The 26514-nt window shown below is 33.5% G+C and overlaps 3 protein-coding genes across 3 annotated transcripts; 2 read left to right on the forward strand and 1 right to left on the reverse strand.

Moving 5' to 3' along the window:
* Window positions 1–205: 205 nt before the first annotated feature.
* On the forward strand, window positions 206–2862 carry LOC106708534 (TIP41-like protein). Its single transcript, XM_045678070.1, has 6 exons — window positions 206–235; window positions 309–466; window positions 541–720; window positions 1190–1403; window positions 2094–2252; window positions 2734–2862. Exons 1-6 carry the CDS (start codon window positions 218–220, stop codon window positions 2827–2829), a joined length of 825 nt encoding a protein of 274 aa, XP_045534026.1. The 5' UTR covers window positions 206–217; the 3' UTR covers window positions 2830–2862.
* A 3184-nt stretch (window positions 2863–6046) lies between these two features.
* Window positions 6047–17295, forward strand: LOC106708522. The gene is made up of 10 exons (XM_045678031.1): window positions 6047–6120; window positions 7986–8211; window positions 8369–8496; window positions 13822–14076; window positions 14233–14398; window positions 14628–14800; window positions 14996–15182; window positions 15379–15687; window positions 16111–16280; window positions 17084–17295. Exons 1-10 carry the CDS (start codon window positions 6078–6080, stop codon window positions 17293–17295), a joined length of 1869 nt encoding a protein of 622 aa, XP_045533987.1. The 5' UTR covers window positions 6047–6077.
* Window positions 17296–19153: 1858 nt separating this feature from the next.
* Window positions 19154–26253, reverse strand: LOC106708533 (circadian clock-controlled protein daywake). Its single transcript, XM_045677963.1, has 5 exons — window positions 26095–26253; window positions 21952–22180; window positions 20487–20623; window positions 19740–19892; window positions 19154–19545 (listed from the first exon to the last, which is right to left on the reverse strand). Exons 1-5 carry the CDS (start codon window positions 26165–26167, stop codon window positions 19382–19384), a joined length of 756 nt encoding a protein of 251 aa, XP_045533919.1. The 5' UTR covers window positions 26168–26253; the 3' UTR covers window positions 19154–19381.
* Between the last annotated feature and the right edge of the window lie 261 nt (window positions 26254–26514).

Here is a 26514-nt window from a genome sequence, read left to right on the forward strand (position 1 = left end):
ACTAAAATTTTAATACTGGCAATATTATTTACTTGTCAACTAATCAAAGAATATTTTTGCTCAGTTCAATAATAAAATAAATAGAAAATTGTGGAAAATTGCGATTCACCAGGTTTTATTTATCAAGTTCTGTGTTTTCAGATATCTATACAATTTATTAAGTATATTGTCAGTAAGATTTAATTTATAAAACTGAGATATTTCATCGAATATAAAAATGATGTTCATTCCAGAGGTAATGAATTTGTAACACAGCGATAGGATTATAAACATCAAGTAGTCATATTCACTCTAACATTTTTGTGTAGGAAAACAAACTCGATTCTGGGAAGTATATTACAAATTCTCAATCCATACAGTTTGGACCTTGGTACATCTCGTACGATGTCAGTCGTATATTACCAAGTGTCTGTCCAACAAAAGTAGTTTGCGAACGAGATGACGATCAATTTTGTCAGTTTTGTGTGTAAGTATTTCACAAAAAAAAGATATAAAATATTAATTTTATCATAGAAATTTTTTATATCGGCATTTTTCTAGTTACTGCAAGGAGTTGAATATTCCACATTTTCCTGATATGGTGTTTCCGAAAAACATTCTTAACTTGAAACACGCGAATGGTGCTTGCATAAACTTTAACCCCCTGGATGCTTTGAAGAGGGTTTCAAGTAGAGTTCAGGCAATTGAAGTTTCATGTGCAGAAGCATGGCAGGAATCAAGGTAAAATCTTGAGACAAACTTGTAACAATTTTTTCATACTTATTTAAAAGGCAAATTTAGATATCTTCATATTTTTTTTAAATTTAATTATGATAGGGACGTTGTTGCAATGCGACCATTCTTCTAATGTGACTGAATCTGTTTAGATGGATGAATGGATGTTTGTTAGAAGATATCTCCGGAATGGCTTTTTGGATTTTGATGAAATTTGGCATGTACGGTCCAAGCACATTCCAATACAACATGATGGATGTCTTCTACCACTCTATTCTTAAATTTTAAAATGATGTGGTTTATTGTCAACCCTCTCTCGGGCAGGCTTTTGCACTTCGGTGGGCATGTATTTGAACTATCAGTGAAAATCAGCAGCTAATTGCTTGCACATAACATAATGTTAATTCTTATTTCCTTCATAATTTAAGTTTTTTAAAAAATCGTTTTAAAATCAACAAATATTTTTGCCCCTCAGACCAGATGCTGAAAAGAAGAAACAAAACTTTGACTGGACTTTTTCAACAGATTACAAAGGCACATTAAGTGACAAAATTGTTGTGGAGCCAACAGATGAAACAATTAATTTTGAAATTTTGAAACAAAAAGACCAAATACTCTTCTATCATGACTTGACATTGTTTGAAGATGAATTGCATGATCATGGAATCTCTAAACTTTCAGTAAAAATTGTAAAGATTGGTATAATTTTTTTTAATTATCTTAGGACATACATAAAACATTATTTTTTAACTACAATTTTTAGATAGTTTTAACAGTGGTAGAGACCATCAACAACAACATGCATTGCATGAATGGGCCGACCTTGTGTAATACCACCACCACACAGAAGTCAGTCAGGAAGTGGAAGTAATACTGCATTTCACCTCATGGATGTGTGTGCCAGAAGTCTAATTTTAGTCTTGTCCTCTTCCCAGCCTTTTATTGATGATTAAGGAAATGTTGGGAAGTGGATTTGATGGAGGTCACATAGGAAGGGGAAATATCCTCTTTCTGTGCGTCCTCTCCTACGTTGAATAAAGGTTGGCAATACATCTGCTATGGCAGTTGTCAATGTTGTGCTATTTTGGCGTATTCGGGTGGCCGTTTGTTTGTTTATCACCTTATGATATAAAATAACATATTAGTCACTATTACAATAGAAGATGTGTTATGAACTTTTTTTTTTAGAAAAAATTATAGAAGAGTGGGATAAAAGTTTTGCCGCATTACAATTTTGGACCATAAAGTAAAATATAAATGTTATTGGATGGAAATGACATGTGCTACATTTAAACTTCAATTAATAATAACATTTAAAAGTTGAACTTAGTAGAACACATTTTCATAAATAATATTAAAAACTTACTTTGTAATTTCAGAGAGTGATGCCATCATATTGGTATGTCTTACTGCGGTACTTTTTACGTGTGGATGATGTTCTAGTTCGTTCTCATGAGACTAGAATGTTTCACATGTTGAACACAAATTATGTCCTACGGGAGTTTACTGCTAAAGAATCAACGGCAAGGGATTTAAATGTAAGATTTTTTTATTTATATATATAATATGCTTATATCAAATAAATAAGTTACAGTAAATAGAAATATGCTTTAAATTCCTAAAATAAATAATCTTATACATTAAGTTTAGAAAATGAATTATAGTAGTAAAAGAAAACTAGGACTTTTTTGCTTGGGATAAAAGTCATTTCAACTAGTCTAGATAACTGAAGAGCCACAACCTGCTTGTGAACTCTGGGAGCAATCTCTGCAAACCAAGATACTTAATCCTATACTAAGATACGATAAAATCTATATATATAAAAGAAAGTCGTGTTAGTTACACTATTTATAACTCAAGACCGGCTGAATCGATTTGACTGAAAATTGGTGGGCAGGTAGCTTAGAACCAGGAAACGGACATAGGATAATTTTTACCCAGTTTTCTATTTTTTATTCCGCGCGGACGGAGTCGCGGGTAAAAGCTAGTATAGAATAAAGCGAAAACCATCCTTTTCAGATGCCAACAACACAAATGAAAGAAGCAGATGATGTTATACCGTTTCTTCCATTGAAGCACAAAGTAACAGATAAATTAATAATAAAGTTTGAATGATAAATATAAAGATCTCAATATTGTTATTTAGGTTAAGCAAACAATAATTATAAATACATTTTCCTTAGAGTATACGTTTTTATTTGACTACCTACCCTACTTAAGTATTGAGTAGCTATAAAGTCTCATTACATATAAGATATTTATACAAGATGTCCGGGAAAGATGTGTACGATGGAGTACTACAGATACCTTTGGTAAAAATATGACGATGTAACCCAACTTACTTCTATCCAAAGTTGCGTTGTTTAGACTCTAGAGGCCTTCAAAGTTTATTAGTTATTTCAAATTTATCCAAATGTCTCGAAAAGTCTAATAGAATTTATTCATTTTGTAACCATGGTTTTCGTTTATTATACAACATATTGTTGTAGAAAACACTTTTGTTATAAAATTAACAGGGAAAAAAGTCATACGAAGCATGCCTTTTCAGTTATGTCATTTCCATATTTCCCGGCAATTTTGAATTTGAAACTTTTCTATATTCGAATCCCAAAAACAGTTGAAAGGATTAGGATTAGTGCTATGGTTTAGTCACAGCGTCTATTGGAATCTATCAGGTTACATACGAAAATGAATCTCTAATGAAAATGTTAAAACTTAAGAAGAGGCATAACACGGCTTCAGTGTTTTGAAGAGCTAACATCCGTGTTCAGTGATGAAGCTCCATGTCTGCGGACTGTCGAACGCTGGTATTTAGAATTCCAACGTGGACATACTAGTGTTAGTGACAGACCTCGTGAAGGACGCCCAAAATCCGCCCGCACTGAAGATAGACTTAATTGATAGATCATTGCTGTGAGACAACTAATTCTCGAAGATCAATCATCTCAGGGACAACCATTCAGAAGGACTTGAATCGCTTGGTGTGAGAAAGCTGTTGCTGCTGTTGGATACCACATCTGCTTTCCGACGTTTACAAGGCAGCCCGCTTCAGATGGTGTAAGAAAACTCTGCAAAGGTTCAACCAAGGAGAGACAAATCACGTCTACGCATCAGTGGTGAACGATCTTGGATCTGTACCTAAGATCCTGATTCCAAACAACAATACAAACTAGGTCTTTCAAGGCCGACGAAAGTTGTTCGTTCTCGAAGCACTTCAAAGAAGATGGTGGCCACGTTTGTTGGAAAAAACTGGCTATGTTGCGACGATTGAACTTGAAGATCGTAGAACGGTTAACGCAGAGTGGTGTGCCACAGTTTGTTTACCACAAGTCATCGCCGAACTTCGAAAATCTAACTCAAAGCGACGCATCATCCTGTACCACGACAACACAAGCTCACACACCGCTCGTCAAACGATTGAGTATTTAAAAAAGGAAAAAGTAGAACTTCTTGACCATTCTCCATACAGTCCTGACCTAAGCCAGTTTTAACATTTTCAAAAATTAAGTAAAGTCTTCATGGTCAAAAGTTTCAGTTCGTTGAAGCAGTGTCGACGTTTTCAAGTCAGCCAATTTGAACAGCCGCACTTTAGAGTAGAACGAATGTTATAATAACTGGTTTGAGCGAATGGAAAAGTATATTAAGCTACGTGGTGAATACTTTGAATGTAGAAGATATAGATCTAGAAGGTTCTAGTTGTGTTTTTTCTTCAAACGATAAAACTTAAAAGGCATGCCTCGTAATTAACAGGGACTGTACAATCGCAGTCAATTTTTTCTCCTGAATAGAAAATTTAATTTATAAAAACAATTTAGGTACTTGTTCTCTGGTAAAAATTTAATATGGCAAACGGTTCCATCACAAAACAGTATTTATTAATTTAACTGGTAAGACAAGAAAGAGGAGACGTATGTATATCCTTTGCCACTCATTGTTTAAATAATCTTTGATTATAGATTAATAGCTGTAGCCCGCGATTCTGTCCGTGCAGAATTAAAAAAAAACTTAGTATCCTATGTGTCCTTCCAAACTATGTTCTACATCTATGCCGAACTTTCTCAATTCATCCGTTTAGCCTTTCTGCAGATATCTTCTAAGAAACATCCATTCCATACACCATTCAAACATTCGCATTTGTAGTATTAGTAAGAATTTGTAACATTAGTAAGATGGTCGAGTTTCGAGCAATGGGCGAACACTAGGTCTTATAATTCCATCTAGCGAAATAACAAAGAATTTCTAGTCACCTGTAATTTATATCATAAATAGCTGTCGCCCGCGACTTTGTCCGCGTGGAATTAATAGAAAAACTTGCTTAAGCTACTAATTAGCCTATGTGTTCTTCCAGACTATGTTCTACATCTTTGCCAAACAGTGAGATCCGTTGAGCCGTTCTGGAGATACCTTCAAACAAACATCAATCCATCTAAACTTTCGCATTTGTAATATTAGTAAGATTGACAATGTTATCTAAATACAAGGATCACTTGTTTAATAAGATAAGTAATATTGATAATATAACTTATCGAGAGTGTAATATTCTCTCTTTTACCTACACTGTCTAATATCACGCGGAACTCACTCGAAAACTTTGACCATCAGTTCGTCTGTCTAGCACTTTTTATATGAATATTGATATCGAATACGATAAGTGATAGCCATAATCAAATGAACGTTTCTATGAAAAGTATTTTAGATATTTATTTCTCGTTACTTCATACGCGAAGAGTTTAAAACAAACTTGTACCCCTCATTTTAGACCTTTACAAGGTGAATTAAAAAAAGTCCTGAACATTGTTTGTTAAACAGTGTATGTAAATTTTTAAGCAAATCTACTCTCCCCAATTTTACACCTGTGCATATGTATTATAGTAACAGAAACCCATGTGTCAAATTCAAGATTAATATATACAGCATGAAATTAATAAACGTACATACTACAATTATTAATTTCATGCTAAATAATATACTTGAATTGAAAAACACATTTGTACATGGTGTTATGGTTGGGACTGAATCCAGGGCAAATTACAAGTTAATTGCTTTTATTCACTTCGCCAACCACAGTCCTTTGGACCGATTTTGGTGTGTGAACTGTCATTCGATTTGTATTTTTAAACAAACTGCTACGAGGTATTGAAAGCTTTCAAGTTTTTAAATGCATTCCTAGTTATCTATAGGTGGTAAGCAAAAAATGTTTGGGAGATTTAAGTGATAATCATAAATAAATATCTTAATTCTTCTTTAATATCAGTGATTATTTTAGCTGAACGCTGATAAAAATTTTACTCAGGTGAATGAACAAAGTTGCATTCAGTTTGTGTTTGTTATTGTGAAAAGTTATGTGTTTTGTGTAAACAAAAATGATGGGATCACGATTTAGATTTATATTAACGATATTTTTCGGTGAGTGTTTTTTTATTTTATATATTTGTTTTATTTTTAAGAGATGATTATTTCGAAAAAGATATATTATTTTTACGATACATTTTTATAATTATCTATTTTTATTTGTCTTAATTTTCTATCTCTATACTTAATAATTGTTTTTAATAAATGTTTCCGATAAATCTTTATTACCTAATTATTTTTGATAAAAATGAGTAATTGTTCGAAAAGAAAAGCCTGACTAGACAAGGTTCTTAATCTCGGTAAGCAGAGCTGGGCATTAACTCGTTAATCCGTTAATCGTTAATTAACGAAGTTAACATTTTGCTTAACGGATTAACTTTTAAGTTAACTTCAAAAAGTGTTAACGCTTTTGTTAACTTCCGTTAAACTCAACTTCCGTTAATAAAAGTCCGTTAATCGTTAATTTAGAAACTTGGAGACGTGCTGTCATTTTGTTTAAATTACGCGCCACGCCACGCTCGTAAGTTCAGCTATGTTGGGCGACTGTCGGCGACTCGAATGGTGAACGAACGGGTTGATAATTGATATATGTGAAGTTCGCGTGAAACTGTGATGCGTCAGAGCGTCCGGGAAAGACGTGACCAACAGGACAAAATCAAAAGAAGGTTCGAAATAGTATATTTCATTACGAGTATATAAAAGCACGAGTATGTAATAGCCCACATTCCGAACGCTCTTCGTCCCTGCAATACGCCACTTTTTGAGCAACTGTATTAAAACATTTTTTTACTCGTGCTTTTTCTTTAGCTTTTCTAAACTCGTGCGTTCTCTTTCCCAACTGTCAAAATAATGTCTGTTAAAAAGAAAAACCAACCACGAAGTTTTTACAAAAAAAATATTATTGAAGTTTTTATGATTCATGCAAATTTTTGTAAAAAGAAGCTCCTAATTTGTTACAATATCAGATTTAATGATTTGATTCAATGAATTAGGTTAGTTTTCATTTTATTTCATCTCATTAAATTTCATTTTCACTTCATATCAATAAAAATAATCAACTGACTTGGTTGTTTGGGCATAGTTCCCTTTGCCTACCCAGAATGGGTGAAGAAAACAAAAAAATCTCTGTTTGTATTCTTTTACGGTTGGCGCCATTTTCCAAACATTTTAGTTATTTGAGTTTATTGTGTTTGTATTATTCTATTAAATTGCTTCATGTTTTCGCAACTGTATTAAAAATAGTTGTTTAATACACGTGCGGAACTGTCAAACTTGTTCCGAGTGTCAACCCTCACCTTCTGCTGCGCCTCGGCTCGGGTAGACATTTGTCGGAACTCTTTGCAATGACAGGCTTTCCGCACTCCTAATGAAATATACTATAATGCATTCATACTTGTCTCTAATACTAATGTGTACATTCTATAAATGTATAGTCAAATTACTATTTTAAACAAGTGTCGCCACATAAGTGTAAAATTATTATGTATAATTTTGGTATGGTTAGCTGTTAACGATTAACTTTAACTTGTTAACGAAGTTAATTTTTTAATTAACGAATTAACGATTAACGAAGTTAACTTTTCGATTAACTGTGCCCACCTGTGTCGTTAAGACATTGTCTAAATTTGGCCGCATATTGATATGCCTATTGACAAAGAAGTTAAAGAAAAAAATGCAATATTTTCTCGACTTACCCATAAACAATCCCGCCCCTTTTCTTTTTCCCGTGCATTAGGAAATAACTTCCAGAGTAAGACCATATCACAAGCACGAAACTGACTGTGGAAGAGAATTTACCGAATCTTAGTAGATTACAACATGAACTAGTTTCCTAACAATTTAAAATTTTTCTAAGCTAGTTAACATAATTTGTTGCTTTCCTTAATAGTTTAATATTAATTTATATTATCAAATTTCAGTATCAACATATCTGGTACAAAAAGGTTCATCTCAAAATGTCGTAGCTGTTAAGGTACAAAATCTTTTTAAAATGCAACATGGTTTGGGATGGCCCCACACTCTTCGCGTGGCTCAAGGGAACGAAGCTTTACTTAAACTTGATAGAACTTTGGAACAGCAAAATTCTTGTGAAATCACTCCACCGTCAGGCCTAACTTTTAACATAAACTCCCCGCCAAGTACTAGGTAAGTATTACTTATAAAAAGTTTGGTATACGAAATGTAATCAAAAAACTAATACTCCATTGCCAGTAGCTTTTTGAGTCTTTTCTAAAAAAAGCTTTATGCGATACCTTAGATTTTTTACTGTGCTAAATACTATACAATTAAATAAAATATGTAGATATACAAAATGGACCGACGGATGCGGAGTGAGAGTACGAAATGTCACAATGAATGATGAAGGGAGATGGCGATTGACTGCCAATGGTTCAAACAAACTCACAGGTTGGACGGAATTATTTGTTGAAGGTATGAATTTAATTAAGCTTTAAGAAGTGGGAATGCTTAACAAAACTACAATGCCTCTTTGGAAATTGTGTCAATAAGTAACACGCTACATATTTTATATAAAAAAAGAATAACTCGTATATTTTAAAGTCAAAGGTGGGCATTAACTCGTTAATCCGTTAATCGTTAATTAACGAAGTTAACATTTTCCTTAACGGATTAACTTTTAAGTTAAATTCAAAAAGTGTTAACGCTCTTGTTAACTTCCGTTAAATTCTACTTCCGTTAATTTAGTCCGTTAATTGTTACAATAGACACTTATTGACGTGTTGTCATTTTATTTAAATTATGCATCAGGCTACATTCGTAAGTTCGGCTTTGTTCGGCGACCGTCGGCGAGTCGAATGGTGAACGAGAAAGAGAGAGAACGAGAACGAGTGAGTGTGATGCATGTTATACAATACACCGAGCGGCCGGGATAGACGTGATCAAAAGCGTACCACAGAATCCTTGTTAGAAAATAGTGACGATTTAAACAAACTTACCTCTATCAAATATTGCGAAGTTTAGGCGCTAGACACCTTCAAAGTTTAATAATTATTTCACATTTACACAAATATCTCGAATAGTCTTTATTACATTTTATTCACATTAAAACTGGTTTTCATTTATTTAACATCACTTTTTTTAGAACAAGACTTTGTTGTTATAAAATCAACATAAGGTTCGAAAACACTTTACTTTTAATACAATAATTGTTATACGTGAGACGCAAAATCTATTAAAAAAGATAAACTCTGCGTTGAATTGCAATCAAAATAATCGAGTGTGCATTACTCTTCAACGTCGTAACTAAAATACAACTAAACTTTGTTGCAGACAAAAATGTTTATTTTAATGTTGGAGTTTAAAGACAACAAAAAATATTAAAAAAAAATAGTTTACGGTTCATTTGAAAAAGCGTACAAATAGGATTTTTTTGTCATTGCGTAGATAAGAAACAAACAATGAAAAATAAATTTAAAAATTCGAAAGACGAAATGTGCACGCAATAAACGTTCCTCAAAAACAAAAGGGATTTAGGTGTTTATTACCGTCGTTTGTTTTTTTGGGGCTTCTTCATATTCTACGAAAAATAATTTTAACAACAACAAAAATATGAACAAAGGATCAAATGGACAGCCGCACAGAGAATGCGATAACGAACTCGATGGATTTATGGCCCCAACCCTTCTAATGGTCGGGGATGCACGTGCGCTGCGCAAAGACAATAGCGAAGATAATTTGTTTGTTTACAAAAAAAAGTATACGACAAAACGAGAAAGAATGAGGAAAAAGATAAAATAATTATGTTAGTGAAATAATGTTAAACTGTGTTATACTAAATTTAATATATGAAATGTCGCCACAAGTGACCTTTACAAAAAGACATCGATTTTTTTACGTATATCGAAAGTTTATTTTAAAAATAATCGAATGTCGTTGAAAATAATTCAAAACATATTCTTACTAATTAACTATAACGATTTTATAGGTGATAAGAAAGAGAGAAGACATCACCCGCGATCGGTTGTTTTCGTTATGTCGTGTAAGTTATGCTCTATACACTGAGAGTAATTTAACTTGATTTAACATATAACAATAGATCGGACGATAGATCATAAGATGATAGAAGTTATCGAAGGCATCTCAGTTGTATGGTTTGATGCGTTGAGATGTATCACTGGATTGGTTATATAGTTTATTTATCAATGTTATAATAAGTTTCCTCTGATGTTAGAAGTTTTATTAATAAATCTATATTAATAAATAAAAAGTACGTAAAAATGATAAGTCTGTTCGTGGGTCCTTAGCTAAAATAAAATAAAAAAATATTACCAAATTATACATAAAATTAAATGTTCAGTTGTTGGAGTATGAGCGAATGAATATCCGGGTGCAAATAATAACAGATAAATGTAAATACTGCACAAAAGTTTTGATTGTTTTCTTTTGAATATCATCACATGTCTTACTGTTTAATAGATAATTTGTTGTGTCTAAATTTAGTTAGCTCTCTAATTCCGTGACGTCGGATTGTCGATAAAAAAATTGACTGAAAAAGTAAATTGTCCATCATTGTCAGTGTAGTATATAAGTGTGTGTAACTAGTGCATGCTATGTCATTATTATGGTACAGGCATTAGTACATCGCTCCTATTGTCTAAATTATATTTTAGTATATTATATAACTAAACTATAGATAGGATTAGCGATCGCCCGAGATTTCGTAAGCTCAGTAAAAAAATAGCCTAAGTTCTATTGAAAGTCCCGACAAAATCGGTCCATACGATTCGGAGATTATTCATATGGCCATTTCCCGCTTGCGCCTTATACTCGTGATATAAACAAAAATTAACTTTAACTGTTAACTTTAACTTGCGTTAAATTTTCGTAAATTAAACGCTTTAACGATTAACGAAGTTAAATTTTTATTTAACGAATTAACGATTAACGAAGTTAACTTTTTGATTAACTGTGCCCACCTATGTTTAAAGTGATTGATTATACGAGAAAGAGTTCTTATAAACATCATCATCATCAGCTTAACCCTAGAACCGTACCCTGGGGTACAAATCGATTTTTTTTTTAAAAATCCTTTATAACTTTTTTTCTACTCGACTGTTTGCTTCGCGCGCCGGGGTATTTACCTAGGGCGGGGGGAAGCGTGGATGCTTTTGTTGGACAGCGGTTCTGCTAGGGACAAGACTTCGGACGCTGCTTGTGGGGTACACCAGTACCCCAGAGTACTATCAACGTAAGTATTTTATTACATATATATTTTTATAATTTTGTTTATTATTATGTTTTTTGTATTGTTTTGGATATGAATTAGTGTAAAAAAATCACAACGTAATGTAGATACTTTGTATATGTTAAAAGTTGTTTTTTTTTGTTTTACATAGATATTTTCTTTCTTAGTTACAATTTTTTTTCGCATAGCTGTGATTTTATTTTTTCAGATGGCGTCACGGCGTATTCTAAATAAAAACGAAATTGAAAATATCTTATTGCCGACGGAAGATGGGGAAGGTGTTCTAGGCGAGGAGCTAGAAGATGAACCAGATGGAATTATTGAAGATTTTCGTTTGCTTTTCATGATGAACTCACTCTGCTTTCATATATTCCTCCAAAGTTTAGCAAAGGTAAAAAGAAAAACGTCCTCATGCTTTCCACCATGCACTTCGAGGCAGATAAAGACAAGGCTGTGACTTTGCCAGAAATCTAAGTTTTTATAATCAAACAAAGGGTGGCGTTGATCCATTGACCAGCTTTGTCATACATACAGCGTATCCCGCAAAACTCGCCGTTGGAGCCTTTGTGTATTCTATGGAATTCTTAATACTGTGGGGATTAATTCTATGATATTGCTGCATTCTTCAATGGCCACTAATAAACAAGATTTCAGAAATAGGCGCACTTAGTTGAAGACTCTCGCTTTTAATCTCATCAAACCTCACCTGGAAGAAAGATTTCAGTACCAAACTTTGCCAATGTCCCTGCAAATAAGTATTGGAGGTATTTTAGGAAAAAAACGACCAGGAGCTGTGGCAACTCCTTTAAATTCAAAATTCGGAAGGTGTTCCTTTTGTCCAAGGTTCTAGGACCGGAAATCGCGCACACAATGTGCTACGTGCAAAACTTTTATTTGTAATGAGCACCAAAGCAAAATATGCTAAAATTGTTTAACGGTTCCTAATTAGTTTACCTCAATTGTGATAAAAAAGACTCAATTAATGTAAAAAAGCATATGTATGTTGATTTTTGTAATAAAAGTTTATTATCCTTTAGTAAATGCGTTTTTTTTTTGGGGTGCATCTGTACCCCAGGGTACTGTTAATGAAATTCTGATATGGGTACGGTTCTAGGGTTAATATAAGTCCCCACCTCGGGGCTCGGATGCTAACCTAGGTTAGGGATGAATTTCTTCGCAGATATATTCATTCATAAATCGAAAATTGAAAAATCAATGTCGGGATTCGAATCCAGCATCTGCAGATTGGTGGTGTTCTTGGTGTCCAAAATGGCATTCTAAGCCAACTACACTATATCGACCCAATACAAATTACAAATGGCTATTGTAATATACAAAAAATTGTCTGACAAGTTAATTATTGTTTTATGTGTGTACTGATTGTAATGTGGTTATCGCAATGAGATTAACTACAAACTTGGCTTACGTCAGATATCTGACTGATATACCTAACAACATTGTTGCAAAGATATTTCAATCATGATTAAACGTAAGCAGCGAAATATCGTTACTTAGATACGCATCTTTCCGATTACGATGTCAGTTATTCAAACTTTCGTGAGTCATTATAATTAACTAATATAGAAAACGGATAAAACACTCACGTACATTTGTCCGGTGTCGGCACCGACTAGTTTCGAGCCCATCGGCGGCCCTTCATCACGGTGAGTGGGACTGGTATTATTTCGCGGACGCGGCCCGTCGCTGGCTGCTCGCCTGCGCTCTTAGAGCGTATCTTGAGGGGGCGGTGGGCGCGTTTTGCGCAGGCGTCGTTGACGAGGTTGATACCAAGACGTCATTGGTGTTTTTGTTCAAGTTTCCGGCACAAAATATACTGACTATGTTCACAATATCGTCTTCTCTTCAGCACTGTCGATATTGTATCGCGCCGCGTTCATTAAGACGGGTTCCCATGTACGCGGCAGAGCCCACTCAAGACGCGCACTAAGATTCATTCATATTTTTCTTAATTTAATTTACTTACTATGAAATGAAGCTAGGTGTAAATTCTAAGAATTATTTTCAAAAAATGATGACCGAAGACCCCCTTTTTTATCGAAGCCGATTGAAGACAGGTGACATCTATTACTTCTATAATAGTCGCGGCAAAGTTAGTGCAAATGCAAATGATAATTGCTCAGAAAAACTCACAGGTGCTGCCGTATCCATAATCTAGTCGCCGCAATGGCAGAGATCTGGCAACCATAGATCAGGATCAGGAGCAACCTCTGTCAACAACTAAAATCTACACTTTAAACTTACTGTCGAATGTCATAAAATGCCGCGATAAATAATCCTAGTTCCTAGAACTAAAGTTGCATTGTTAACAACAATTTTAGTAAATATTGTTTACAAAACCTTAGGCTAACCTTCTATAATTATTATTGTAATATGTTGTTAACGTAGAAATTATAAGTGCTTTTGTACGATTAAAACAATGACCCTGTAAGGGTCAAGACAATGATATAAGGACAATGTGAATGTTTGATTGATGAGATTCCAAAGACTTTGACCGTATAACTGCTAACTTTTGACTAAGTTTTTGTTTTCAGAATCTAAAACGTCTTACTCCGCGTCTCCAATATCTCTTCAGGACGGCCAAACGGAGGCGAAAATCGAATTGACTACGTTAGAGAATTCATATTGCCTGGTGAAGAAACCTTTCGCGGAGAGTTCATTGGTACCTGGACAATGCAGTGTTACGCTCGATCGCACGACCAGAGCTATACAAGGCGTGTGGAATGTACAGCTGGGTCTGCCCGGTCAAATTGTCGAGTTGGAGCTACAACGACAAATTACAGTCGAAAGTAAGAACGAATGAAGTGCGTGTACTGCAAACAAAAAATCTAGGGCTGTTAGCTTTTTTGATATTTACCTTACATTTCGCTAATATCTTTCCTACATACGTTTCCTAACAATTTATCTTCTTACAAATAACATCGGCTAATTTTGTAAAATTTTAGCTGAACGCCTGGACGTTGGTTACGTAACAGACAAGATTGAAAACAAGATGCATTTATACTGTAATATTCTTCACACATCCAAGAACATCACATTTTGTCGGTTCCAGAAGTCATCGGAAAATATTGGTTACAATGTTGTAGATGGTCTCAGTGATGGGCGGCACAGGTATTATATTAAATGTATTGTAGGAGTACCTTGCACAAGATGCATAAGCTTTGACGAGAAGGCAGGAGTCTGGGAGCTGTCCTGATGCTGATACCAAGATGCACCAGATATCTGTGGCTGATGATATGGTGATGACAATTTATGTCTTGACCTGACGATGATTAAGAAAATAAATAAAAAAACTGAACAAATCGGTGAAACACTGTATAGAAATTTCTATCTATTACAGCTATTATGGAGAAGGTTTTGCAAAGAAGCATTGTGGTATAACGATAGAAAAACCAACAGCTAAAGATTATGGCACCTGGCGGTGCTCTGTCGGTGTCCAGATGTGGGAGGGAACAACGATAAGATCCCAACCTCCTATGCAGGCTCTTGTTAGTGTTGCTCCTGATACGAGAAGTGAGTATGATACTCACTCATAATAACTTACATTTTTTCCATCCTTAATTTTTGCCAGGCAAATTATAGCTCTATTATTGCTGTGCTGCTGTCGGTAAAGTACCTTATTCTGTATCACGTTAGTTGACAAATTTAAAATGTCGAGCGCGTAAATTAATTGGAATTATACTTTATAATATGAAGGTAATTAAACAGGTTCCAGAATAGCTCGCGAGTTACAGAATTCTGAGATGGAAGACATAAGGACTATTTTCGTTCAAAAGAATATGACATTCACCATCATGTGCCGAGCCAGCATATCCCTGTCTTACTGTTGGTTTCAGCACCCGAATGGAACTCAGTACACTCCCGGCAGACTGGAAACTGATGACCAATTGTTCTGGTAAGATTCTATAAGTAAACCTGACTATTTTCGTTATTCTTGTGTGAATAACGGAGGTAGAGCCCGCAAAGTGACATTTGTTGTCAAATAAGACGGTGAACGGCAATATACTATGATAATAATCTCCTATCACACCACTTTAATACATCTAAGAGATCTTTACGTTTTACTTGATTTAAATTATTACACTACCTAGGTATACGGGAGAAAATCTCCAAGTTGGAGATTGCGGGATCAGTTTCGCGCATGTCACTTCAGAAGATGCCGGTAAATGGACTTGTCATATGGGTCCTAGAGAACAATTGGGAGTGGAAATAATTGACAGCGTTTTTCTAAGAGTAACCGGACCTCTGGCTGCTAATAAGAAGGAAGTTGTAGCTAATATTGGTGGTTCAGCAACTCTGTTCTGCCACACTGCCAATGGTAACAGACCCTTGGAATATTGTAGATTCCTATCGCCAACATTTGTGGGTATACGGGTCGACCAGTCGGTGAGTGAAAGTAGGTAAGTTCTTTTGTAATTTAATAAGTAATTGAATTAATTGATGTGAAAAAGAGTGACGAACGAGAATGATCACATTGTAGTTTATAATAATCTGCCCAGTAGTTAGATTATAATAACTTAATCATTACTACCAGTTTTTGCTACCTTTGATTTGTAATTACTGTAATGGCAATAAACAGTTTAATGTAACTTAATGCTATTAGAATAACGTCAATTGCATCAGAATGTTAAGATGTTTGCGGCATTTATCAGAATTTTAGACAATCACAGGAATAGACATTGGGAATGGGGAATTAAAATTAGGACACGGGAATTGTACTCTCAACAAAGTAACCCATTACCCTTTTTTACATTTATGTCAAATCTTAAATGACAGTAGAATAAAAAAATACTTCCCTTGCCTTAAGTCGAATAATTTTTCAGTGCAATATTAAATCGTTACTATTTCACACCAAATCGGAGTCTTGATTACGGAGACTGCTCTTTAACTATAAATCCTGTTTACGAGGAGGACATCGGAGAATGGACTTGTGCCGCTTTGATAAACGAAGAAATTTTAGAATCCCGGGATCACATAACTGTCTATGCTAGTGGTAAGTATCGAACAGTTATAATTTGATCTAGTATCCTGTGCAGTAATTAAAAATGAAAGTTTAGGTGTCGGTAAGTGTAGAACTAAACGAAATGGATTGAAAGTTGACTTGATAAGATAAATGATGGATGATTTAGTCGATCATGCCTTCTATTCAACAATAGTATGCAAAAATCTTACAGTAGTCGTACAGTTAGTATCTTACAAATTAAAGGGGGCCGTAATAGAGGGAGAGAAGTCAGCTAACGAGATGTGATTACAATATCGTAGTCAAAAGGATCAGGGTACAAATAGGTATAGTCTTTTAAGTCATGTTTTGGTAATCGGTTTGCTTTCCTGCTAAATTTTGAGATTTGATATGAAATTTGTAATCTGGCAAGAAATTTTTGTTTTTACTACATTAATTCAAATCAACATACTTATTGGAATTATAATTTATCAGTAAAACATGTAATCAAGAATAGCGTAATCATAATTTTTATCTTATATTTAAATTTCTTCTTCTAGAATTTATAATATTTAGTTTGCAAGAATGATTATCGTTCATTGGTAATCTTTTCATTTCTTATAAATTACTGTCTATTGTCTACAATAAATTGTATACTGCTTCAAATGTTTTGTACACCATAAAATAAACTACGTGATCTTTATCGCTCAACAAAAGAATTTCTTGAAGATATTTTAAATAACACTATACTTGAAGGGTTTTTAATAGTAAAGTGTCACACGATGCTTAATAGTCGCAGAATTTGTAGATTTAATCAATCGTTAGTCTTTTTAGTTAGAGTTTTGTTTTTGTTTCAGTTGCATCTGCACCACAGTTCACAGCTGGTATTGTTGGTATGTCAGTAGGTGTGGTTTTATTGTTGGTGGCTCTCGCTGGAGTATTGTGGTACCGACGATATCGACCAACTTTCCCTTGGAGTAGAACGCGCGCCCCAAGTTCGATGAATAACTTCTCAATGAACACACGCACTTCAAATGCAAGCTCACTTGAAAGCGATAGAAGCAATTAGGTGTAAGTTTGATAATGATGATCGGACTTTTTAAATCATGAAGACGTTGCATGAAAAAGGTTTAAATTTAATTGTTTACAATTTATACGTGAACTTTGTATTTATACTAATAAAATTGGGTCTTCCGATCCATCAAAGATATGTTTTTCTATTCACAGTATACGAGTATAAGGTTTGTTAATGTTAGACAAATGATGTATTAAGGTTTGTTATCTCTTTACAGTGATAGATCCCGCAATAACAATATTTATTGGTTGCATGTATGTGCCGGGTCGACCGGTGCAATACCACGACCACACAGAAGACAGGCGTCAAGTGGAAGCAATTCCGCGTTTCGTCTGAGAAGTGTGGTGCCGGAGTCCTAATTATAGTCCACGTTCCCTTCCCAACCTTTTCTTATAAGGAAAGTATGGGATGGGAAAGTGGATTTGACAGAGGAGGGGGACGAAGAATATAAAATAGGATAGGGAGGACGAAGAGGATATATCCTCTTTCTATGCATCCCCTCCTCTATCGATTAAAGGTTGGCAACGCATCTGCAATTGCGGATGTCTATGGGCAGCGATTGCTTCGTTATTTAGGCGGACTCAGGTAACGGCTTGCTCGTTTGCCACCTTATGAAAAAAAAAAAAAAAATGTACTGTTGAGAGAAAAATTACGGATCCGAACTCTTTGGTGGACAAAGAAAAAATTAAGCATTCTGCCAAAGAGGTCGCATACTGGCCACTAAGACCTTTGTCTTTTTTTGATTAAGTATAAAATGAAGATTAGAACCGCGCGGGAAGTGGATACAACGACAAGTCGTAGTCATTAGAGCATGATGAAATAATTGTTGTAAATATGTAAATAGTTTTATTATAAATATGTATCAAAATAAACGTATTTTGACTGCAGTGCTGTTTCCAATTTATACATAAACAACGGGCTATCAAGGTCAAATGTTGGTTGCCAAAGTCTCTTTGCAATAAATCACTTATTACTTTACAATATTATTAGATGAGACAACCTTCACCTAGTAAGTTGACTATTCATGGCTAGCTATCCAAGATTAAGCAATTTAATGTGCTAAGCGATGTCGTATTTATACTTTAAAGAAGTCAAAATTAACTTATCACAGCAAGTAGCATTCATTTTATAAGATCTCAAAGACCTCGAAGATTAATTGCATAAGTGTGTAAACACTCTAACTCTAACAACTAACTAGCCTTTATGTTAGAGAAAGGTAGGCTAAATAAAGGAATGAGATAAGAAATACATATATTTTTAAAAAAAGAACTTCTTTGTACTTTCCATTTCCTTAATTTGGAAGGTGGTGTATTCTTTACGTATAGTTCTTTGGAATTAGAAAATCATAATCCATTGATAAGATTTCTTTGATAGTTATCAACTAGCAATTCCTACCATCGATATATATGTAGACATGTTGACAACAAAAGAAAATAGAAACAGAAGTCCGCTAAAAAAGATAACAAAATCTAATATATAAAATTCTCGTGTCACAGTTTTCGTCACCGTACTCCTCCGAAACGGCTTGACCGATTCTCATGAAATTTTGTGAGCATATTCAGTAGGTCTGAGAATCGGCCAATATCTATTTTTCATTTTTTTTTAACTGCGCGCGGACGGAGTCGCGGTCGACAGCTAGTCTATCTATATATATAAAAGAAAGTCGTGTTAGTTACACTATTTATAACTCAAGATCGGTCGAACTGATTTAGCTGAAAATTGATTGGGAGATAGCTTAGAACTAGGAGACGGACATAGAAACTTTTTTATCTTGTGTGCATTTCTTTTATTCCGCGCGGACGGAGTCGCGGGTAAAAGCTAGTTGGAAATAAAAGAAACAATTTTATCGTAGAATTTTTATTACGTAATATTATTCGATAGTTTATATATAATCTTACACTCTAACACAGACTTTCAGCTTGACCGAGAGGGGTCATTTGAATCAGTCCATCGGGTTTAATTTTTTTGATTAATTGTCACTTATGTGTCTATCCCGTTACGCTTGTAAAGTCGTGGTCATATTCTATAGAATAAAAGTAAGATAGATATTTAAAACTATTTTACAGTAACAAGTTAATATTTAGGAATCTTTATATCCCTCCAACATTTCAGAGATGGGAATTTTGGAGAAGAATTTGTTGATGGCTTTAATAACGGTGCGGACAATTTGCTTGATGGCAGGGGGCGCGAGATCGTCCATTAGCTGTCTCCAGTTTTCGTTAGCGAAGCTAAGAGTCGTTTCAGCTGAAAAATAAATAAAAAGTAATCTCTTAATCTGCTACAGTAAAAAATGGTCAAAATGCACTATTAAATGCGAATAGCAAGTAGAATTCATATATCAAAAGTTCTTATGGTAAATTATTTAAAGGAGTGCGAGCTAAGAACATTTGCTTCAATCCGGTTATAAAGCGTTTCCAAACATTGAGTGTATTTCTTACCTAATTCCTTGTTTCCATTAAATAAATTCTTCAAGTCGAATGTTGTGCTTTGTATGTCGTATTTGTAGTTGGGTGTTATAAGTTTTAAATGGCTGCGTCCTTTGCTGTCCTTCACATGAACCAGTTTGCTCTGGATATTCACTTCGACATTATCTGTGAATAAAATCGTTACGTCAATGTAATCGATTGATTAATTGTATACAATACCATATGTATTTGTAACAAATACTTCTTTGTGTGAATTTTAATTTTATTGCTCTACAACTGATTGCACTTTAAGATTATATCTGGAGGTCAAGGTACTGATGTAAATTCTTTGATGTAATTAGTCTATGATAACGACTTTTATCTGAATATAGATAAATAGATTTAGATAAAGAAAACTAAGTTTAGGCCTAAGTTTTTATTTACGAAAAATTTGAAAACCATTAAAAAAGTTGCTTATTATTCCTAATTTCTCCATTTAAACCTTCAATGCGAAAATTTAGTATGTATTTATTATGTACTAGCTTTTACCCGCGACTCCGTCCGCGCGGAATAAAAAATAGAAAACGGGGTAAAAATTATCCTATGTCCGTTTCCTGGTTCTAAGCTACCTGCCCACCAATTTTCAGTCAAATCGATTTAGCCGTTCTTGAGTTATATATAGTGTAACTAACACGACTTTCTTTTATATATATAGATTATGTGTGTAATGTATGTATTTGCTTACATCATACTGGTTAAAGTTAATATGTAAAAACTTACTAGCTTTAACGACGGCGTCACCATCTCCTTTGATTGGTAGAATTAGGATCTTGCCATCAATATTGTATTTAGCTGTCAAACTCATATTACCCTTGAAGCCTAAATTGAAATCTTCTTCATCACTGCCAATATCGACTCTGTAAACATTGTATTGAGATTGTGGAAAGATGAATCATATTTTGAATCAGTTTCTTTGCAACATCATTTGCATACAATATTATTCCACTCGATGCGTAATATTATTGTGTCAAGATAGAATGAAATTAATTAGGGTTTATAAATGAGTACGTCATTCGGAAAATTTTCAATAAATTTTAATTATTTAGCATTAGCTGTCGCCCGCGTCTTTGTCCGAGTGGAATTAAAAGAAACTGTGTTAGTAGCCGATAGACGTTATTGCAGAGTGAAGTTATTACTAATCCAATTTTTACTATTCACACATATTTAATTTAGCTTAAAAAGACCCAATAAAAAATTTCACATAAAAAATTTAACAATGTACGTTATTAAATTATTATTATTATTTTTAAATCTATATCTGTTCTAAATTTCTTCCGTTCTGTAGTTCTGGAGTTACGTGGTAACATTTACACTATCTATGCATCTATCTTTCTATACGCGGGCATACTACAGTGAAACTTGGTTAAGTGGGACCTGGATAAGTGAGAAATCTCCATAACTGGAACTCATGCTGAGGTCCCAACACTTTGGCACTGAATTACCTCTGTTAGTGGGACGAGGTAAACCTCTATATCTGGGATTTGTTCTTTCGATTTATCATCATAGTTACCTCTATAACTGAGACAGCGAGTAAATTTTATATGCATAAACCTCTGTAACTGAGATGACATTGTTTGTTTACTCATTCTTATTCTACCCACAAATTCCACACGTAATTCCAAGTACAAATTTTGAGCTTCAATTACCTTCAGTTTTAGTGTCGCTTTACTATCATACATTATGTTTATTTGAAAAATGTCAAAACGAAAGCTACAATCGTTATCTTTACGTGAAAAACTGAAGTTAATATCCGTTTATGAAAGTGGGAAGACACGCGAAGAAGTTTGTGCCGAATTTAATGTGCCAAAATCTACTCTTTCGCACCCACTTCTTCTGATCGCACCTGTATAACTGAAATAACCTATATTCTCACCTCTATTAATGGAACCCTCTGTAAATGAGACAGATATTTATTTATACCTGTATATCTGAGACACTGGGTAAGTGGAATACCTCTATAAGTGAAACGACATTGCAGGTCCCTTAATGTCTCACTTAACCAGGTTTCACTGTATAAGCCAAGTTTAATAAATGGCTTATAATATGCCCGCGTGCATCAACTATCTTCCCGTCTAAGTTCAGTCGAAACCGGTGCAGCCGTTCCCGCGGTCTTGGCGACAGAGAGGTAGATAAAAATTTTGTTAGCACAGAGAAAGATTCCATGTATGTATAAATGTATACTCACTTAAGATCTGTTAGTTTACTGTTACTAAGTCCGTGCATGGCCGCTTCTGCGAATTTTAATTTCAAACCATTCCCGTCGATATTGATATCGTCCAGTTGCACCGGATCAATAGACGGTACGCCCAGCTCGGGAATGCCCTTTGTGAATCGAGAAAGACTGTTCTCTATTTGTTTCCTAATACATCTCTCTAATTCTTTATCATTGAAGTCACACTTCTTTATGAAGGATGCTGAAAATAAAAATATATATAACCCTTGAGTTACAAATTTCCATATCATTTACATATGTGTTGCGAAATAATATTTTACACCCAATCAAATATCCTTTGCTATTTCAAACAAATGACAGTTGCAAGTTTCATTTTTGTGAAGGTTGCCAAATGAACACGTATTGATTTAATGTGTCTTTTGACATTATCATTGTTATTTAAATTGTGTATTATACCGTTGCTAAAAAGGGATCGTGAAGTTGCAACTGTGTTTGTTTGATCAATGCAATCCCCGTCTGTATTACAATTAAGACAACAAGAAAACGTTGCATCATCTCAAAACATGCAAAAGGAGAGTAAAATTATGGATAAACTTCATCTCGGACAAACTTTACCCAAAGAAGAACTATCCCTAAGGAAAGTTAGACCTAGTCACGTGTTTAGGGCGCGTCCCATGGGCGTTAACGTGCCTGAAGTACCTCGATTGGAACTTTGTTTTTTTTTGTCCTCAAAGTGGTTCTTCTAACTCTGTCACTGAATATTTTTCTCTTTATTCATACATCATTTTAATGACCGACAGCGTATCAAGTAGCCCATGATGTAATCATAAATTTAGTTAGCATCTGATAATCACGACTTAATTATTGCTCCATAAGTTCTCGTAATCACAGAGGTTAAAAACTTTTTCGCGAAGCTATTTTGTGCTGTCATCATCTCTAATTTTTTATATCTGAATTGTCGGTGATTTTGCGAACCACATTTTGATCTTGTATATTTTTGCTCAAAATACAATAAATGAATAATAATCATTAGTAAGCAACATCAATTTGTTATTTAAATAATATTTATATCACTCACAGGCGCCATTTTTGTCGTAAATAATGCATTAATAATTTGCATAAAAATCGAAACAAAAAAAAACAACTTATATGGATTTTTACATTGAGGTTCTTGATTATAATAGTAATAATATTAAATACTTAAAAGAAGAATCCAATCAAAACATTCATCAACTATTAGGACGGTCAAAATAAACGAAATTAAGGGGTGAAGCTACGATAGTTTTTCAGGATTTTCAGGGTTCACATACAATGCTCTTCCGAACATTTCTATTAATTTTCAGTTGTATGCGAATTTTTGTAGCTTCAATATTAAATTTGATATAGCTGTTGGCGTCATATCATCATCATCATCATCAACAGCCTTTGTCTGCCCACTGCTGGGCATAGGCCTTTCCCAATGCCTTCCACAGTGGCGTCATATACCAGGGCTATATTTAAATTTATATTTACATTTCAAATAACCATACGAAAACATAAATAGATTTATTTAAAATTACATAATATCGCAACCTATGTAATCATGTCATCTGAAATAGATGAAGTATAAGTTGTTAATAACAAAGTTATAAGCAGGTTTTGTAACGTCAATCCAAAACAGGATTACAACAGTGATGTATTTTTTTTTGGAGTAATCGTACAGAGTATAATAACTTATAGAATTAAATTTGTAAGAATTAACAATTAATGGCACTATCATACAGGTTTCGTGGTCAATTAATTTTTTTTCTTCATACACAAAATCTGTTGCTATAAGAGCAATTTTAAACTGCGAAAATAAAATAAGATTTATTCAAATTGATCTTCTAAGTTTGTTCCGGGTAATCTCCGAAACGGCTGGTGCGATTTTGGCAGGACTTTTACTGGAAGGTAGCTTAGATGTGGGGGAATAACTCAGGCATTTTTCTTATTCTGCGCTGACGACGTCGTGGGCGACTGCTAATTTATAAATATACTAATTTTACTCCTTATTATGAAATGTGCTTTCTACGATTTATTATATGTTGATGTGAATATAGCATACGCGAAATAGTTATAAGAGAATAGTGCAAAATACAATTTAAAAAAACATTTATCGTTGTGAAGAAAGAAAATCAAACATAACATTTGTTATTCATAATATATTTAAATATCAATAATTCACAAGCCGCTAATCATGCACAAAACTAAGTATGATAATGTAAAGTGTCGCAATTTATCAATTTGTTGTTAATGTTACAATATATTATGTACATATCTAAACAAATGTTTTTATTTTACATATCGAGAATTATGAAAGATATAATGAAGTTTGACCTTCTCGAGAACTGAGCTCTTTACCTCAAATGAACTTGCAAACTTCTAAACACGTAAATAATTCTATAGATGCGGTACATGCAATATTTTACCTCACTTTAAAATAAGATGTCCTTTATATTATATATATTTTCTTATGTTTACATTTCCCATTTTCAATCCATTTATATACGCAAAAATGGAGAACTGCTAAGACTAATTTTTCCGCAAAGACAAATTGGATTTTGGAAAACTTAAGAACATTAAAACGTGAGGAAGAAGATGAGAATTCCAATGCAGAATAAGTGATTTTTGGTGACACGTTTGGGTTAATTGTATCTGCAGAGGTTGAATTCAACTATACGAGTAGTCTAAAAAATACTCCCAAATATGAGTAGGCTATTAAAAGTAACCATATAAGCAACCTGTTCTACTTAAATAGGTACCTATTAAATCTTTTTTTAAAATATTTCATGCCAATAAGACATTTTATTTCCGAGGCATTTCTGATCCATCTTTAGTGACCTTCAAAGTATATTATTATATGCGGAAAATAATTAAAAAACAATATCATCGATTGCTAATAAAATATAGATACGAACAGATTGAACTTGTGCATTTTAATTGAATTGCAGACAATAGCATGACTTTGATGACGTTGTAAAGTGGTATTGTTTTATGCAGGATGTCTTTGCATGTGATTCACACAACTATAAGGAAAAACGAATTACGATAAAAATACACTTTAATAGTCTATACTATATATCTTTTATATTTTTTAACTTTGATTGTTAGGATGTTTATTTTATAACTACTGACTGAACACTTGAATAAATTACGGTTTGTGATGGACTTAAAAAAGAAATGATTCTATTGTATTTTCCCGGTAATAATTTATGTAATAATTTCAGCTTTTTAAGCTCTTAGATTAATTACAAAATCATTGCTGTTTGCAATTTCGTACAACTGACGACATATTAACAAAGTTTAAAATATATATATGCATTAGTGTGATATTAACCAGTCTTTAAGCAATTTACCTTACCTTGAGGGAATTTAAAAGCAATTTTTATTTTATTTTAATGGATCACAAATTGTAATTGTAATCGATGATTTCATGGTGATATTGTGTCCTACAGAATATTAAAGAGATAAATGTGTCAACATTGGCAGGTCGTAAATACTTTCGAGTCCATCTTATGGAAGTAATTATGCGAATGTAAGTTAATTAAGTCCATACTAGGTAAAAAGGTTTTATTTAATTTCTGTATGTAAATATATTTTTTCAAATTTCAATGCGGAATTTAAAAAGGTCTTGAACTTTTAACAAACATTAAAGTAATAATTGTTGTTATCTATAGTTATAATAAGAAAGATATATTATATTTTTGTATGTTTGTATCGATTAAACTAAAATACTACTGAACCTAATTTGTAAATTTATTCACCATTAGAATGCTACATAATCTCTGAGTAACATAGGCTTTTTTAATATTGTTAAAAAATGTTTTTACTAAAGATAAATCCACCCATGCGAAGCCGAAACATACCGCTAGTATGTGCTATATTTTAGCTTATATTTAATTTAAGATCAAGTTTATATATATTTTTGAACTAGAATATAAACCAGAGAATTTCTCCGTTTGGAAACGGAACAAAACAAAAAAATTACGACAAGGATTGCATTTTCATATTTTAAACAAATACGATTAAATGTATTATTATTACTACTCTTTATTAATTTTTATATTTACCATAAAAAGTTTGTTATAGTTTAAATCGTAAAGATATTATTATGAAAATGAAAAAAATAATACTTACGTAATACGTCTTCTTCAGCATTAATATAACAAAATAGTGTCACATATATCACAATGCTTATTTTAAAATGCATTTTTATTTTTAATTAAAAAAATATGTACAGTAAAGCCAACAAGTTTGATGTTTTGTTCACGACTCGACGCCTACTGCCGCAAGGAAGGCTACTTCCATCTTATTTATGTGCGACTGATTTTATTCGTTTATACCTTGGATATATAAAATAATACCTTAATAATACTGCTGCAATTTTTTTGCTGTCCCATGTATAATTATAATTTTGATAATTTCCTTCATATTTATTTATATTTATTTTTTTGTAATGATTTCATGAATCTAAATCGCGGGATTTGCTTATACTATGTAACTACGTTAATTTGTGTAGCACTATATTTTACCCCGACTGTGCATCTTTAGTGCGAG

This window comes from Papilio machaon, chromosome 5 (genome assembly GCF_912999745.1).
Source record: "Papilio machaon chromosome 5, ilPapMach1.1, whole genome shotgun sequence".
Taxonomy (NCBI): domain Eukaryota; kingdom Metazoa; phylum Arthropoda; class Insecta; order Lepidoptera; family Papilionidae; genus Papilio; species Papilio machaon.